Source organism: Pelophylax lessonae, assembly GCF_965119305.1.
Source record: "Pelophylax lessonae genome assembly, chromosome: 4".
In the NCBI taxonomy this organism is placed as follows: Eukaryota; Metazoa; Chordata; class Amphibia; order Anura; family Ranidae; genus Pelophylax; species Pelophylax lessonae.
This window is the reverse complement of record NC_138771.1, coordinates 538,766,208-538,784,234: the sequence shown is the minus strand read 5'-3', so window position 1 is coordinate 538,784,234 and position 18,027 is coordinate 538,766,208. Positions and strand designations below refer to the sequence as shown.

General features: G+C 42.6%; 1 protein-coding gene across 1 annotated transcript in view; it reads right to left on the bottom strand.

The window, feature by feature from the left end:
• Nucleotides 1-4,641: 4,641 nt before the first annotated feature.
• The window catches only part of SLC23A2 (solute carrier family 23 member 2), a 167,741-nt gene continuing 154,355 nt past the window's right edge, over nucleotides 4,642-18,027 (bottom strand). The window contains exons 11-16 of the mRNA XM_082253284.1: nucleotides 14,809-14,956; nucleotides 14,296-14,401; nucleotides 10,073-10,202; nucleotides 8,701-8,838; nucleotides 7,928-8,023; nucleotides 4,642-5,784 (exon numbers count right to left, since the gene is read on the bottom strand). Of these exons, the coding sequence (XP_082109410.1) occupies nucleotides 5,552-5,784; nucleotides 7,928-8,023; nucleotides 8,701-8,838; nucleotides 10,073-10,202; nucleotides 14,296-14,401; nucleotides 14,809-14,956 (851 nt within the window). The 3' untranslated portion in view covers nucleotides 4,642-5,551. The remainder of the gene's footprint in view (nucleotides 5,785-7,927; nucleotides 8,024-8,700; nucleotides 8,839-10,072; nucleotides 10,203-14,295; nucleotides 14,402-14,808; nucleotides 14,957-18,027) is intronic.

Sequence of the window (18,027 nt, the reverse complement as noted above, 5' to 3'; positions counted from 1 at the left end):
GTGGGCCTACCTAACATGCCTGGTACAAGGCTGAACATTCCCCATGCAGGGCGGTGTAGAGTATTCTGCTCCAATAATTCCACAATAAAGGAATTTCATTTACATTGTTACACAGACATATGTATACACGTTTATACATACATACGATGGAGCACACTAGTCTAGTCACATGACATTGTCATGACATGATTATATCTCCCCCATTCTTTAGGTTAACTAAAGCAGGGGAGAGAAAAACAAGTTCAGATTTCTATGAAAATATAAAGAAATGTAATAAACCGAAAAAAAAAAAAAAAAACACTGCCATTGTTTCTATGTCCAATCCTGTCACTGCTATGGGGATGCATCACAGTGCCAGCTGATTGTACACTGGGGACAAATCAACATGGAAAAAGGTGCAGACTGTGTATATCGCCAGGCCTCAATAATGCCACATGTGCCTGGTGAGCATACAGAGATTCTAGGGAAAGTCCACATTATATGGTCTAAAATTCTGTATAGTAATAAAGTATACATATTCCTACAGTATATCATACAATTACATGAACCTATATATATCTATAGCGTCTCCTCTCTTAGCCCTCCAAAACTGCAAATGGCTCCCCTGACATTTTATTTATTTTTTATCTGACATCCCAAATGTTGCTTTTTTTTCCCCACGGGATTCTATTGTGTTTAGAGGATTTAACACTTTCTAATGGGGTGTATTTATATAAACATTTCCGAGCTTTGAAACTGTGTGTACAAAGGCAAAATCAAATGTCATATACCATATAATAGAGCAGGGTTTCTCAACCAGGGTTCCTCCTGAGTTTGCTAGGGGTTCCTCGAGCAATGAGCAATTTCTGCCTCTCAGATAAGTTCCCAATGACACCATTGTTCCTTTTAGCTCTGTGTAAGGGGGGGAATTCCTCCCATTGATGACCAGAGTAAGGAGCATTCTTCCCCCTGACTGTCACATTAATGTATCATGAGTTGTAGATTTTTCATTTTTAGCAGGGGTTCCCCGAGACCAGAAATGTATTCCTCCGTGTTGAAAAGGTTGAGAAAGGCTGTTCTGGTATATTATACCATATTATGGCCACAAGATGGAGCTGCTGATCACAGTAACTAACTAACTAACAGTATTTTATTCTGTATGAATGAAGAACATTTGACCTGGAGAGAACATAACCTAGTAACAGTCAATATTGCCCCCATTCACAGATGTATATGCAAGGGATAAGCAGCTCAGCAAGTTTTGTATAAACACACCCATAGGTGTCTTTCTGAGCAAAACCGGATTTCATTTATGAAAACGGACAGAACGGGGTCTATGTTACCTGTGGTAGATAGATTTCTGCCATTACAACCTATTAGAAGAAGAAAGTGAATGGCTGCTTGTGTGATGAACACCATTCCCTCCAGTCTCCATAAATGAGGCCTAGAGATTAGAGAATCTCTGATGTACACTATTTATAAAAATAGACAACACACTGATACATATATGTACAGCTATTAAATTTGGGAGCATTATTTTGAAAATACAATTATTTTTTGCACGTAGTAATGTCACATTGCAGTCCTGTGTCTAACCTTTTAATGTGAAGCATACTCCGTTTTACTTCTCTTACAATACATGTCCCATACACCAGGGTAGATGCCTCTAGCAGTAGAACATCTTTGCCTTTAATGTGGACCTCTAGTGCCTCTGCACTCATAGTGAATGAAGCCATTTTGTGTTGACTATAATTTGTTATGGTTTGCCTAACCCTACCAAAGAATAAGGATTTTGGAGCTCCTATAGTTACACAACAAGAGGCAGCATGAGGGCGTGGAAAGGTGACTCCTAATTGGTTGTCCAGAATTTCGAAATACTGCTGCACTTGTGGCTTACTTGTATGAATAATACTAATGCTACCCTACTACAGTCTACAGGAATTTGGGCTCCTGGAACCACTAATGGCACTTTTCCACTGCAAGTACCGGCTCGGCTCCACTCGGCCCGGTTTGCTTTTCCACTGCTGGTACTGCATGGTACGGTGTTGGAACGGTTCGGTACGGTACGGTTTGCTTTTCCACTAAAGTAGTACTAAAGTTAAGTGGGTGGGATAACAACGATTATCTGACCAATCAGTGGCTAGTAGTGACTGCATGCAAAGGATTGTGGGATATGGTACCGGGTATGGTACCTCTTGGAACCACAATCGAGGTGGTACTGTTTTTGAGAGCCGTACCGTTCGGTTCCATGCAGTGGAAAAGCGCCGCCGTACCGTACCGTACCAAACCGTTCCGACACCGTACCATGCGGTACCAGCAGTCGAAAAGCACAAAAGCGAGCCGAACCGTTCGGTTCCATGCAGTGGAAAAGCGGCATAAATATGAATGTTTCCCCTATTACTTGTAAAAGAAGTACTGATTAGCTGTCTATCCAACACTTTCTGCTGCCAATATCAAGCTTAAACAGCATAATAACAGCCCATGCAGCAGAAGAGCAGAGAAAACTAACTGAATCACTTAAGCTGAGCTTTCTCTCACTGGGCTCATTTGAATGTAATACTGTAGTTTACTTAAAGGAGAACTTTAAAGGATAAGTTATATTTAGGGTGTAACATGTAACGAATGGACAGGCCCCTGCACCTCCTTGATCCCCACTGTGACAGATAGTGGGGTTCTTCTACCTCCCTGCTAGCCGCATCACTGACTGGCAGGGCTATGTGCATTGAAAACTACAAGGTGTGGAAGCCTTTGTGGCTGTCAGCTTGTAGTTTTCACTGAACTACCACGATGCTGTGCAGCACCATGGTAGTTCATTCATGCTTCCTGTCTTGTTTCTGCTTGGCAGTATGGGATGTATGGGGAAGCAGATACACTGGCAGATCTACTGGAGACCTGCATGGCACCAGCAATCTGCTGCTCACTGGTGCAATGCATTACAGGCTCGCAAAAAAAAATAGATGCACATTTTTTTTACCTGCAAAAAAAGTGCATATATTTTTTTTTCCAAAAATTGAAATTATCCTTTAACTTCACTAATGTTAAAACATAAGTAAAATCTGTCATAGCAAAAAAACTGCTGCAGATAGAAAATGCATTATGTAGATGTGTCTACACATTCCTGCAGTAGCCTTCATCATTTGAGGCTTAAGGCTAAAAGACAAGCCATTCTAACAGGCAAATCTCCAATAATTCCTGATGGCTCCCAAGCTTTCGCCCCTTTCGCACATTCCAAATGGCCAGTTAGGCAGCTCCATCGGCTAATAGATATGTGTGGGGTATCTGCATTTTATACCTGCAGTATTTGTTTCTAAGGACAGTGTTTCTGTAAAGCATTTGTAAAGGTAATTGTTTTTAATAAAAAATAAACATGTTATACTTAACTGCTCTATCCAATGATTTTGCATAGAGCAGTCCCGATCCTCCTCTTCTGGGGTCCACCACTGACCCCCCAGGCCCCCTCCTCTTCTAGGGTCCACCACTCACACCCCAGGCCCCCTCCTCTTCTGGGGTCCACCACTCACACCCCAGGCCCCCTCCTCTTCTGGGGTCCACCACTCACACCCCAGGCCCCCTCCTCTTCTGGGGTCCCCCACTGACACCCCCAGCCCCCTCCTCTTCTGGGGTCCACCACTGACCCCCCAGGCCCCCTCCTTTTCTGGGGTCCACCACTGACCCCCCAGGCCCCCTCCTCTTCTAGGGTCCACCACTGACGCCCCAGGTCCCCTCCTCTTCTGGGGTCCACCACTCACACCCCAGGCCCCCTCCTCTTCTGGGGTCCACCACTGACACCCCAGGCCCCCTCCTCTTCTGGGGTCCACCACTGACACCCCCAGCCCCCTCCTCCTACCGGTGTGCCACCACAGGAAGCCACGTCCAATGAGCACACACCTGCGGGCTTGATATTGCAACACACAGCGCAACTTATCTGTGTAAGGATACTTATGCGCTGCTATGTTTAAACACTGAGAAGTGGTGAGCAAAAATTTACAAAGCTCCTAATTGTTGAAATTTGGAATAGCTGCAACCAATAAATAGTGAACCCAATATTGTTTAAATATTGAGTAGTGTTTGTAATTTAGCCATGCACTACAATTTAGCCATGCCTCTGCTCATTGGATTTAAATGACAGCAGCTGTGAGCAGAGGGCGAGGAGAGAGCCGCTGCAGATGGCCACAGCGCTGGATGGAGACAGGTAAGTATAAAGGGGAGCGATATAAACACTGGGGTATTTTTTTACCCGAATGCAGGGAATGCATTAGGGTAAAAATGTCTAAGCTTTAGAACCACTTTAAATTCTTACACATGCATTTGACGGTTAGAGGCCTGGAAGCAAGGTAAGAAAAAAATCACTGGGTGATTTGAGGAATTTATAAAGGGGGTGATTTAATTTGGCATCCATAGACATAAATTGTGGCGTTAGCTCAATTTACTAGATGGAGCCCAGGTTCTATGTTGTTATTGGCACTGGCTTCTAGTGAAGTACTGGGTTGAGTACTGGTTTATAAAACAAAATGGCTGCCTCCACAGAGAGTAGACCACTAGTACCTTACCTTCTACCTTCAGTCTGTACAGGATGCACATATATTTTTTTTCTTGTGGCTATAATACAGTTTGACCTGAGGCCTCTTATTTGCCAGAGATGCGTGTTAAATACTGTATAATATCTATAGATTGTAAAGGATTGGAAGTGTGCCTAGATGTTGGAGAAAAAAATGCGGAAGGGAATACAAGTTGGTCTTCTAAGCTGATGATCCATGCTATGTATCAGTAAAACATCATTAAGGCAAAAGGGATATCCAATAAATACCAATGAAAACAAAAAATAAATATTACATGTAAAGAATCTGTTGCATCGGTAAACCATTAAAATCTTATGTTAGGGATAATGGCTGTGCAAACAACAACATAAATAAATGTACATGTACTTCAGAAATCATCTCCATGGTTATGGCTGATGGTCAGAAGTGAGCACCACCTAGTGGATATACTGGCCCCCACACAAACCAGTCCCCCTCCCCTCCAGCTTCAATCTCCTTGTGCAACTACAGAATGGAAAGAACAGGAGAAAAGCCGATGGGCTACAAAGACACCACTGTACACTTGAACTCTCAAGAGGGTTGGTGGAAACCAAGGGCCAAAAGAATCACGTACTACAGAGCTGAGACAGAGGGTGACAACCAGAATGTGCCTGCTAGTAGGCACTGTACCCGTTTAATCAGTCAGTGCTGAGTCCATTGCTATTGTGTGGGAAGAGCCAGCCATGCAGTTTCCAAGAGCAAGAAGTTGTGACAGAGCAGATCATGGGAATCAGGCAGGACACATATTGCTTGTAGTAGCTGTAGTAAAAAGGAGGAGGGGAAGGGGCAACACTGCATTAGAGGCACAATATTAACAAGGAGATGACAAGGGTGAGTGAATAAACCCACAGTACATCCTGTGTCTCAGCCCTGGAAACATTCTATGTAAATCTACAGAAAATACTTAACAAAACGTCTGATTCGAGGCTGAGTAAACCTGGCAAGAGTTAGCAAAGACGTATTACAAGACGGGAGTTTCAATAGAGAGGCTGGTGCTATACTGTAGGCTCAGATTCCTCCTCTCCTGTCCGACTTTTGCTGTTCTTCCGTAGAGCCTTCCAATGATATCCCGCAAATGTGGGACTAATAGGAAGGTAACTGAAACACTTGTATTTGCGCAGAAAGTTCATACCAATAGGAAAGTCATATGACTCCATTCCTTCAATAGCAGCTCCTCCTTTACCCAACCCACGCTTCCACTTCTTGATACCCCTTTCTTCTGGTGTACCTAGATGAACAAAATGATCTGGTTATACAAGGGACTCATCAACAAACAACTTTAAAATTAAACTCTTTCCAATTACTCTGGGGCGGCGTCTGCTCAGTGATCTGTAACAGTCAGCTCATTCATTTCTGAGAGAGACAAGTGTGGGGAATACAATATAGCAGTATGGTCCTACCATTAGAAATACCTGCGCCTTATTCAGGCAAGCATTTGTGCCAGTTTCTGTAACATTACCGACAGGGGAGACAAATTCAGGTAGGTCTAACTACCTCCACTTTAAAGTGACACTAAACTCAAATTTATTTTTACATCAACTGTTCTAAAAAAATCAAGCATACTTCTGTTTTTTTTTTTTTTTTTTAAGTCTCTTACTGTTGTTTTCAGGCTTCATTTTTGTCCCATGCATGCTCCCTATCCTGACGCACCTCACTGCTACTAGTGGGGAGCAAGCAATGCCATTATTTCTAGTCACATGCTCCTCTCTATGTGTACTACAATCCCTATGGATCTCAGGGGTGAGCAGAAAAGGGTGGTTACATTCACATACACAAGGGGAAGCATGGGGATCGAATGTAGCCACCCTAGAACAAGAAGTGTAAGAATATCAGAAAAAAACTTGCATTTAAAAGAGAGAAAGAAGGTACATTCTATTTATTTAAAAAAATAGCGCATTTAACTTATTTCATAAAGATGTGAGTTTATTGATGCTTTGAAGGATACGTTCACCTTTAAAAAAAAAAAGAAAAGAAGATTTTGCAGGTAAAAACATGTGCAGTGTAAGCTGTCTGTTTATACATCATATGGACAGGTAATTCCACAATGACAGGAAGAATCAATAAACTACCACAACGCCTGAGAGTGCCGTGGTAGTTTATTAAGAACTACAAGACGACATCCACAAAGGCTGTCAGTACTTGTAGTTGATTCATTCACAGAACTCTGTGAATAAATGACACGGCTGCATGGGCTGAGCGTCGCATTGCCATGCCCTTTTCAATAAGTGACAGCTGGTACGGGGAACCTCTCTCTGTACTTCTGTCACACAGAGGGCTTGGATCGTCAACCCTCTGCAGGAGTGGGGACATGTTACATGTTGCACTCCAAAAAATGGGTGGAACATGTAACATGTTCCCAAAGGTGAACTTATCCTTTAAGAACATGTCTCCAAAGCAGAGCCAGATTCTTAAAGAATTACCAAAAGGCAATAGATTAGGAAACTGGTAGTAATTAGGACCAGCTCTGATCTGATCAGAGATAGTCCAGTGCTCAGTGGGGGAGATCTGTGTTGGGAAGTTACCATAAATGTGACAGATTCCAGCGCAGAGCTCCATACCAAGCCCCATTCAGCTGTCAGCCAGAAGATTTATTTTCTGAACAACATAGTGTGTCAGATCATAGGGCTTGTATGATATGTATATTAACTCACATGAGGGGCATGGATTGCACATTCCTGACCATAATATCTCCATCTTGCCCTCCCATGTGCTGGTTATAGTTTAATATTTTGTAGAATAGCTCTAAAGCTGCCAAATGATTCTCGTCCTCATTCTTATAAGAAACCTTCTGGAATGTATAGGCTCAGTCTAGTGTAACTTTCATGGATATTTTCAAATGTTAATAAAGATATCTGCTGCCTTTACCACAATTTTAGTAACAGATGTAAAAAAAAAAAAAAAAAAAAGCACAATAGCAAATTACAGACAAATTATTTACCAACTTCTCTTTTGCAGAACTACAGTTACTACTATGATCTTCAGCGACCAACACTTTCAGGTATGGCATCAGATTGCTGCAAATCATCTCCCATGCTATGTGGATGACGCATCCCTGCAGCTCTGTACTTTACTGCTTCAGCCACGGCACGCATTATCTGGAAGTGTTAGATGCTAAAGATTAAGATCCTAGCTCTGCAAGAGTGATGGGTGATACTGGTAAGTATTAGAATTGTGCTTTACTACTGTGCATTGCTCCCATCAACAGGCTCTCTATCTAGTAAAACTGAGTGTTGGGGAACCTGCCAATGCTTTTGATTTTCTGTCCTGAATCAGCCCTTGCAGGTCTTTATTTTTCCACTTAAAGACAGATTGAGAAATGTTCTCTTTAGGTCACATTACTTTTAATTGTTCTTCTCTCAGAATATACTCACCGGGAATAGTGTTGTCTAAAATGAAAGCTGTGCAACCTCCCACAAACATGGCTGTTGTAAGCAGGACATTTAATACTTGATCAATCTCTGCAATGCCTAAAAAAAATGAATAAATAAAAAAAAAGGTGTCACAACATTTTCAGGGAATTTGTTGTAAATTTTACATTATTGTTTGTTTTCAACTGACAGACAGATGACCTTTAAAGTTTTACCAATCAACTGCACCTTCCAGGGTAGTATCATGCAAATCCCTTCCAGGTTTTCCTTGGTACCCAAGATAAAACGCAAGGCTTTGCCAACAGCACCACCTGCTGTATAATTTGGTGGCATCTCTGGTCAGATTCACATTTCAATTTAAAAATCCATGTAAGGCTAGGTTCCCACTACATGCGGGTGCAGGAAAGCACGTAATCGCACCTGCATCAAAAACTAGCTGCTGTTGGCCAACACGTGGGGTTGCTGTTAATTCTTGATGGCAACCCCGCACATTGGAAACCAAAGCATGTTTTCCAATCCTGGAAACTGCATAGCACTGTGCGATTTTCCTGCGGCTGTGAATATGGAAAAGGTTCTGAGTACCTTTTCCCTGCATTTTCTGTAGGTATAGCAGCCCATTTAAATGAATGGGCCTGCTGTGCCTGTGCCAACGTGTCTGCAGTGAAACCAACACAGTGTGAACCTAGCCTAAGATGGTAAGGCTATATACAGTATGTTGTTTACTGAATAGTTAAAGGCCATGTAAAAAAAAAAAAAAAAATGGGCTTTGTACAAACCTGTGACCAATGGGTTCTGCTTCAAATAACTTGGCAGCATCAGCCCAAAAAATATTGAAAAGCCAAGGACAAAGAGATTCCGGGAAGAGTTCAGATCCACAAACTGAAGATTGGAAAGGCCCACTGCCGTGATCATACCTGTAGAAACACAATTATGTTAATTGAAACAGCAGGCGACCAAGCCATGAAGACCGTAATCAGAGCCAGTAATGAGAAAGCCATGTTGGGAGTATTTGAAGTAGATTTCAGAGCACAAAGAAAAATCAATGCAGAACAGTTCTTACCTTGTAGACTTTAATGCTTGTTACTATTCTGCTCAATTCCAGTACTATGCAATCTTTATATAAGTGCCACTAAAGAGACCCCGACATCCTTCCTAAAAGACCAGTCACCACTACCTGCTACCTGTAAGCAAGGTGACCGGCCACTTCACCATCCCACTGTTTTAAGAACAAGGAGCGCTGATGTCGTCATGTCAGTACTGCCTGTAGGAGGAAGGTCGCTTGATCTGCTCTGCATCTCCACACCAAGCACCGCCCATCTCATTCAAACATTACCCCCCCCCCCCCCCCAGTCTCTCTAACCTGTCATTCAATTGTACAACTACTCCCAAAGCCCACACATGCCATGCAGGCAGCCAGATGGGTTATGTGAATTGTGGTATGGCTGGGCACACCTGTGTGCAAGGGATGCCACATGGGGTGCCCAGCCAACCACTGTTACTGGCTGGCGAACATGGGAAAACGTTTTCAACCTTATGATGAAACAAAAACAATCAAGGGGCCATGTAAGGAGAAAACAAATTATACTTTCTTAGGCTCTAGTCAAACTTGTGCGACTTGTCATGCAACTTTGGACATCAAAGTTGCATGACAAGTCGTTCCCCATGTTTTCCAATGATAACCATTCATATATGAGCGACTTAAAGTTGCAGCAACTTCAAAGTAGTTCATGCACTACTTTGGTCTGACTTTCGTGCAACTTGAGGGCCAAAGACGTCCATGTTAACCCTCAAAAGTTGCATTAAAGTCTTACCTGAATGTTTACACAATGCAACAGTTGTGCAACAGTTGTCCATTATCACTGGTCAAAGCCAAAGTCGCATCCAAATTGCACCCATCCAAAGATGCTTCAAAGTTGCACTCTAAGGTTGGCGCAACTTTGGAGTCATACACGTGTGAATGGCGCCTTAAGGGGAAGCTGAGAGATATTTGTGATTTGCATGGAGATCAACTTTAATAACCTACCAAAAAGCAATAGTTCATAGCAACCAAACATCAATTTCATGTTTTCAATTATAATCTACAACAAGCTGATATTGAATGATAGCACTTTATAGACCTTTGTATTACACAATAATCTAGTGACTTACCAAACAAGGTACAAAACAGAGCTCCAAGGACAGGATCTGGCAGAGAGGCAAACAGGGCACTGAACTTTCCAATCATGCCCAGCAGAAGCATGAAGGCAGCACCATACTGGATGACCCTGCGACTGGCAACCTGGGAACAACAAAGAATGACTGCTCAAACTACAAACATCACATGCACTTTCTATTAAAAATTTACAACAAAGCTACAAACTACAGCATATGTCCCTTGTATCTAAAGCTGCATATATTTACAGGTGGCATCTGCTGTGCCTGATTTTGCAGCAGCAATTCTTTGTGCTGTCAGTAGATGGGGCCATTATTAGTAAAAAAAAAAATACATAAAATGAGCGATGGAAGTTCAGCACCTGCCATCTGTTCCAATTTCGATGCCCAGAATCTGCAGCCACCCGAAAAGCTGTGAATATAGGGCAGGCCATCAAATTATATTTAACATTTGGGAGGAAGCTAGCTTTATATAACTGCTGCTTCTAATGCAATCTGAACAGCAGCATATGAAAAGTAGAACGTGATCTGGTCATTTTTTTTTTACTGAGGCTTCATTTTTGTCATTTACATAAAATATTTATGTTAGAAATAACATTAAATGAAATGTACAGCCATGACACTCAGTTTTCAGAGTAAGTGCAGCCATACACGGTGAGAATTTATTTCCTGCAACCACAGAAAGGGGGGGGGGAGTATTTAGCTCTTTTGCTGCCAGAGCCAGTTTTGCATTTTTGGTACAGATTTAAAAACTTATTTTAGGCCTGAAGATTAGTTTAAAGTAAAACTAAAGGCAATTGTTTTTTTTTGGTTTTGGATAGAGTGAAGAGGGATTAGAGCACCTGTCAGTTTATTTTACTGTCTGTGCCCCCATTAAGGAGATTCACCATCTCTATTTGTCCTGTTTACCATTATCATTAAAAGTTAAAGTAAAAGAAAATCCCAAATTTTGGGTTGTCCCCAGAAAAGTAATAGAGGGGAAATTCAATAGGGGCATTAGTTCTGGTGACCTGGGGGTCCCCAAGGAATTCACTTAATTTGCAGGGATTTACTTTCACTTCCTGTTCGGCTATGGGACAGGAAGTAACGGGAAATCTCCACAATGGGACAAAGATGGCAAAAAAACATCTGACAGGGGTTATAACCCTCCTTTGCTCTATCCAAAATGGAAAAAAAAAAGTTTTGCCTATAGTACTACTTTAAACCCCTAAAAATTATATATTTTATAAAAGCAGACACCCTGGAGAATAAAATATGAACTATTAGGAAGCGGTTTATTTTATTTTTGCCCCCTGGACAAATGATCTGGGAATCTGTCAGCAATACTGTATAATGAAACAGCATTGTGGCCAGTTAGATCCATCTGAAACATATTCACCACGCCCCGGACGACATCACACATGACGAAACCGGTAGGGCGGTACCGGACACCACGCTGACCACGTCCCTCGGAGCGCTGGCTTGCTTTGTACTTCAGCGGGACGCCGTGGTTTTAATGTTTTCGCCTGTATTTGTCTACCCAAATGTAAGTGCAATTTTATTAAATGCTTTGTTACACTAAACTGGATTACGCTATGGCAGTGGTTCTTAACCTTGTTGGAGGTACTGAACCCCACCAGTTTCATATTCGCCTTCACCGAACCCTTCTTAATTGGAAAAATAAAATATGATTTTTTCAAATTCAAAACATAGGTATATATTATTTTAGGTATATATTTATACATAGGTGCACAAAATGAACAAAACCATTAAGAACAAAGAACAAAACCATTAAAACATGATTTTCACACAAAAACATAATGAATATTTACTGCAAATTAGTGTGACTTCTGCTGTTGTCTTTCAGAGACCAGTTCAGAAATGCGTGGCTTTATCTTGGCAAGTGCCACTCTCATGTCATTATCATGTCTCATGTCACCTCACCCTGGCCTGCTGTAAGGGGGGATCTATATGGGGGACGGGACCTCACCTCACCCTGGCCTGCTGTAAGGGGGGGGGATCTATATGGGGGATGGGACCTCACCTCACCCGGGCCTGCTGTAAGGGGGGATCTATATGGGGGACCTGGTCCCCCATATAGATCCTCCCTTACAGCAGGCCAGGGTGAGGTCCCCCATATGGATCCCAGGTCCCCCATATAGATCCCCCTTACAGCAGGCCAGGGTGAGGTCCCGTCCCCCATATAGATCTCCCCCCTTACAGCAGGACAGGGTGAGGTCCGGACCCTGGCCTGCTGTAGGGGGTGATCTATATGGGGGACCCCAGAGTGACCTAACCTCACCCTGGCCTGCTGTAAGGGGGGATCTATATGGGGGACCCCAGAGTGACCTAACCTCACCCCTGGCCTGCTGTAGGGGGGGATCTATATGGGGGACCTCATCTCATCCTGGCCTACTGTAAGGGGGGATCTATATGGGGGATCATGTCCCCCATATAGATCCCCCCTTACAGCAGGCCAGGGTGAGGTGAGGTCCCATCCCCCATTTAGATCTCCCCCCCTTACAGCAGGCCAGGTTCCCCATAAAATAGATCCCCTTTACATAGTCTTCTCAGTGTTCTCACACAGTCAGTCACTAGACTAGTACAGCCAGTACTACTCTAGTCCAACCTTTTTTTCACCTGTGTCCCGACTCCCGATCACAGGCTAGGTTTTCCTCCGGGCTAGGTTTTCCTCCTGCAGGCTGCAGCACCACTGTCACCACTGGCTCTCTGGCCTCTCACCTGCTGCTGCGACTGCCTGGCCTGGTGGTTCTCTCCCGCGCTGCGCTGGGCGGCTGCTGCACGGGTTAGTCCCTCCCCCAGACAGTCCCTCTCCGCACCGCACTTCTGGCCTGTCTCCAAACCCCCCCCCCCCCCCCCACCACTCCACAGTGGGCGACGCCGGCTCTGGCTGGATTGGATTCGGCCAGGAGCCGAGCTGCACAGCCAGCAGTGAGAGTGAGCAAAGGGGCAGAGAGAGCTGCGAGTGTGAGCGGAGCGGGAGGACATGCCCGAAACTGGAGAAATAGTCCCTGACAGCGAAGTGGTACTAGCGGAAGGTGTGCTGAACCCTCGAGACTGACCCACCGAACCCCTGGGGTTCGATCGAACCCAGGTTAAGAACCACTGCGCTATGGTCTTCCTTAATCTTCCTTCCCATGTTTATGATACCACACACTGTTGGAGCTGCATATGAGTCCACCGCTTCACCTTCTTACATTTGGAGTCAAGGTTGATTATTGGTCTATGGATCCATGCCCTTATCCCTGTGTATGTGGAGGCAAGATTGAATGCTGATTTCCTACCAAGGCCTTTGTGGCCTGTCCATTAATTTGGGGGCCCATATATTCTGGTAAGCAGCCATCTTTCATTACCTCTCACGGGTGTCTTCCCTCCTGCCTCACCATCTATTATGATTCCATCTGTGGATCACAGCTCTCCATTTATTATCCATTCCGGGACTCACTTTTCTGTGGACTTTATCACTTATGTTGTTTTACAGCACGTTCATTTATGATTTATGTGGCACTCATAACACATTTTTCTTTGTTTATTAGCACTACATTATTTGGTTTATATTGTGTTGGATTTCTATAGGTCCAGTGTTTAGCTGCTTTACGTTAATCAATCTGGTACACATAATATTTTTTATAACTTTTCATATTTAGCACAGGTTCTCCCTTTGATACATTATTCTTAAGAGCTGTAATTCCTAACCCTTTCCTCCGGTTTGGATGTACATACCCTCAAATTATACCTGAGAGTGTGCACTTTCAGCCGTATCCATTATATAACTATAGCTTAATATGTTTTGGTACACACCCGAAAAAAACTAAAATTGTGCCTGTGTCCAAATATATATGGACCTAACTGTATATTTTAATAGGCTGAAGGGGTGTAGGGAGGTGCCATGCTCTTAGCTAACCATTATTATCCAGTCTGGAATATAGTCAGCAGATTACAAAGATGGCATGACTAGGAGTCCTCATACTGGGGGCCAGGCCACCTCCACTTCAGCCTAAAGTGTCAAAGCTGTATGAGCTAAGGTTTATAAAAACCAAGTCCTACTGCATATAGCCTGACTTATATCTGCTGACAAATCCCAGATCTCTGCAGGAGTACAAGTAGGCCCTGGCCAAGATGATGTACTGTAGACCTCACATGTGCAACAAACAAATGAGAGCCTACAGGGCCACCCACACCCATAATGTCAAATCTGTTCTTTCTAAATTATGACTTACCTTGGTTATCCCCAAAACTCCTATATTAGGGCTGGATGAAGTGGATCCATTGCCAGTGCCAAAGACCCCATCCAAGACACAAGAGAGGCCTTCAATGAAAATCCCCCTGTATAGACAAAAGAACATATTAGTAAAATAAATCTGCATGGAAAATATTGTACAAGATGAATTTACACTGTCAGTTAAAATTTGACCATTCACTGAAATGTGTACAAGAAAAAAGCATATCAGTATTTAACGAATGTCGAACTGGTAAGGCAACCCACTCTTCTAGCTAAGACTGTGGCCTTCTGGTCATGTAATGTTAGCAATCCATAGGAGGGCTGGGATACGCTGTAGCCCAGACCTTAGAAAGGGAAAAACCAAGTTCTCTACCAGATATCTGGGCAAGTGTGGAGGAACACCAAGGCTAAAATTAATAAATGTGAAAAGATAAAGACGTTTTCTTCCTACGTTCATGCAATATAAAGAGACACTCATATTTTCATACATTCTAAGAAACAACCAACCTACCTATTAATGGCATGGATAGGAGGGGGTGGGGCACACGAAAGGCGGGCACAAGCATAGTAATCTCCAATAGACTCAATGATGCTTGAAACTACAGCACTTAGCATTCCGATTACCCCAGCAGCGGACACAGTGGGCAGACCCCACTGAACTACAAGAGAAACAACAAAAGTCAATATTAGCGCATGTCCTGTAGTAAAAACAGTCTAAAAGGTTCAGTTTAAAGTGTATCTATAGCCACATTTTGTTTTAGGTTTGGAAAGAGTAGGGAAGGGTTAGAACAGGTTGTTATTACTGCCTGTGTCCCTGTTGGAGGTTCACCTTGTCCATTTGTCCTGATGACCGCTGTCACAGAACAGAAAAGGCTGGGAAACCTTCCACACTCTGCTCAACACTATATAAAAAATGTTTGCCTTAAGATACACCCATTATGATCTTCAATTTAAAAAAAAAAAATACTTCCAATGGGATCACATTAATACTAGAAATTATATAATTAATGACAAATTGCTTTTTGACTGTTCATTTTATAATGGTCCCCAGTGGTGCCAAAATATGCACTGCAACACCTTGTAATGATGACCAGGTCATATTCAAGGTCTTAGATCTGAAGTGAATAAAGGGAATTACCAAAAGCATTCTCCATAATCAGTACAAATTAACGGGGGAGATGTACAATTCTAACGCTTGTGCACCCAGAATATGGTGCAGCTGGGCATAGTAACCAATCGGCTTCCAGGTTTTATTGTCAAAGCTTAACTGAACAAGATAAAATAAGAAGCTGATTGGCTACTGTGCATAGCTGCACCAGATTCTGTGTCAACCGTTTGAGTAAACCTCCCCCAATGACAGACTTATTTTGCCATAGCAAAGCATGCTACAGATATAATTTACAACTTTAGGTGAAAGACATGCTTAACTTTCAGTTGCCATTACTGGTATACTGTTACCAATAGCCGTTTCAGGTCTATTCTATTCTCCTTTCTAGCTTGGCCCTGGTATGTGTATTTATGAATGCGAGTTAGGGATTGTAAGCCGCTTGAGGGCAGGGACTGAAGTGAGCATACAATATATGTAAAGTGCTGTGTAAAATTGTTGGTGCAATAAGAGTACCTGCAATAAATAATACATTTGTGCTACGTTCGCCAATTTCTATTTTACAGTGAAATCGAACATGATGCGGGTTCTGAACCCAATTACCAGGTGATCGTCGTAGTTTTAAAGAAAGAGGGAACCAGAGCATGCAGCTCCAGCTCTCCATGCTGTGTCTGGTGCAGAACTGGCATAGACAATAAAGCATATCACTACTTATTACCAAAGGGGCTTCTGCCCCCTTTGTTAATTGGAAGCAGGATGTGCTTTATTTTCTCACTTTAGAGGAATGATGCAGGCTTTATTATTCTCTATGCTAACCCATCCAATAGCGCTATCCTGTCTTAGCCCAGTTAAAGTAATCCTGTACTGAGAGATAATAAATAAAGGCCCTACCCTCCATAAATAACAGTTACCCGGCTGTCTTTAATTTTAATACTAAAAATTTATTTTTAGTATTAAAGTAGTTTTAATACCAACTCATTTAGGTCACTGACCCTGAACAAGCGTGCAAAGAATATCTAAGTGAAGTCAAAACGATTGTTTTATACGTGTTCCTGGTCTGTGCCAGGCCAACTAGAATTTCTCATATAGCCATATTTTACAGACAAATCATTCAGCTTTATTTTTAGCAGTTTGCTTGGAGCTCTGAAAGCTTCCTTAGTGCTAGGACTAGCATTGAACCACTTTTAACTAGCGAGTTCATTCTTATTGTATTTTATTCTTTTAATTAATTGCTACAAATGGAGGCGTTCACTTGTGCATGTTTTATATTTTTCTTAACCGAGAATATCTGTAGCTTCAAGCAAGCTTTTATAGGGTTTCAGTAGACTCCCAGCAAGCTTTAAACACTACTTGAAGCTTTTTGCAGCCTTTTAACACCTTGATTAAAGGTAAAGCCAGCATTCAAGATTGCGGCTTAAATGCTTTGTAAATGTGCCCTCTTCCTCTCCGACAGGCATTGTATGACGCAATACCTTTTAGAGTTTTATTCAATTTGGGTACAGTAAGAAACAATACGTTTCTACACATCTCGTACTGTTATTTAGAAAAAAAAAAATCTGTGTCACTATGCCAGTAAGCTAGACAGGAGGAAGCCAGCTTTGAAGTAGCATTAAAGGCTGTGGATAAGATCAAATTATGGGCAACTATTTTTCAGTGCAAAGAATTGCTAATTTAAATAGAATGGGAGGAAGACCTACAAAATGTTATGCAAAATGTGAACTGTATGCTTAGCCAAGGTGAACATTTGTGAGAGAAGCCATGCAAATATGCATGTATTTTTAGTACAACTGCCACATAAAGAAAAAAATGTCAGTAGTCTAAAAAAAGCTCTGTACAACTATCTGCTAGCAGAGCTCTGATCGGGCACAAATCTGACTGCACTTTTGTTCAGCTTTTTAACAGACAAGCTTAAAGGAGAAGTTTTATGTACTTTTATGGATACCGGGGGTGCAGTCCATTCTGCACTCCTGTGACCTATTTTCAGCTGACAGCAGGCTAAAGCCAGCTGCTGGCTGATGTCACTTAGCTGGTGCAGGCTCGGGAAAGATCCCAACCATATGGTCGGGATCCACTCAGATTCCTGGCCTGGCAGCTAGATAAGCCTCTAAGCGAGCAACTTGGAGACTGAGCCAGCAGCTCCCGCCCCTTCCACAGCCCAGTGCTCCAATGAGCGATGGAGGGACAGAGCAGATAGCCGATGACTCCTGAACTTCTCTTTTAAAAGTTTTATAAATCAATGTTCAGGCAAGATTTTCCTTCAGACAGTGCAACACAAGTCAGTTGTAACTTGTATAGCCATTCCTTTGTATAGGCCCACTTTGTCATCCATTTAGCAACACTGTGTAGCTTATTATGCTGCCATATTAATGGAGGCGCATGCTATCGCCAGTGAGCTCTTCTTAGACTGGGTTCCCTGGTGACACCAAAAGTTTATTCCAATAACCAGGAGTGGGCAGGGTATGCCTATCAAACTCCAGACAGGCTCCTGTATGTGCGCCTAGGCACTGCCATAAGTACAGCAGTCCTCTACAGCTTCTAATTGGGAATTAAAGATGAATTCCAAATATGGATATTTTATACATAGTTACATTGGTCCAGCTTGAATCAACCTATACCTATACCAAG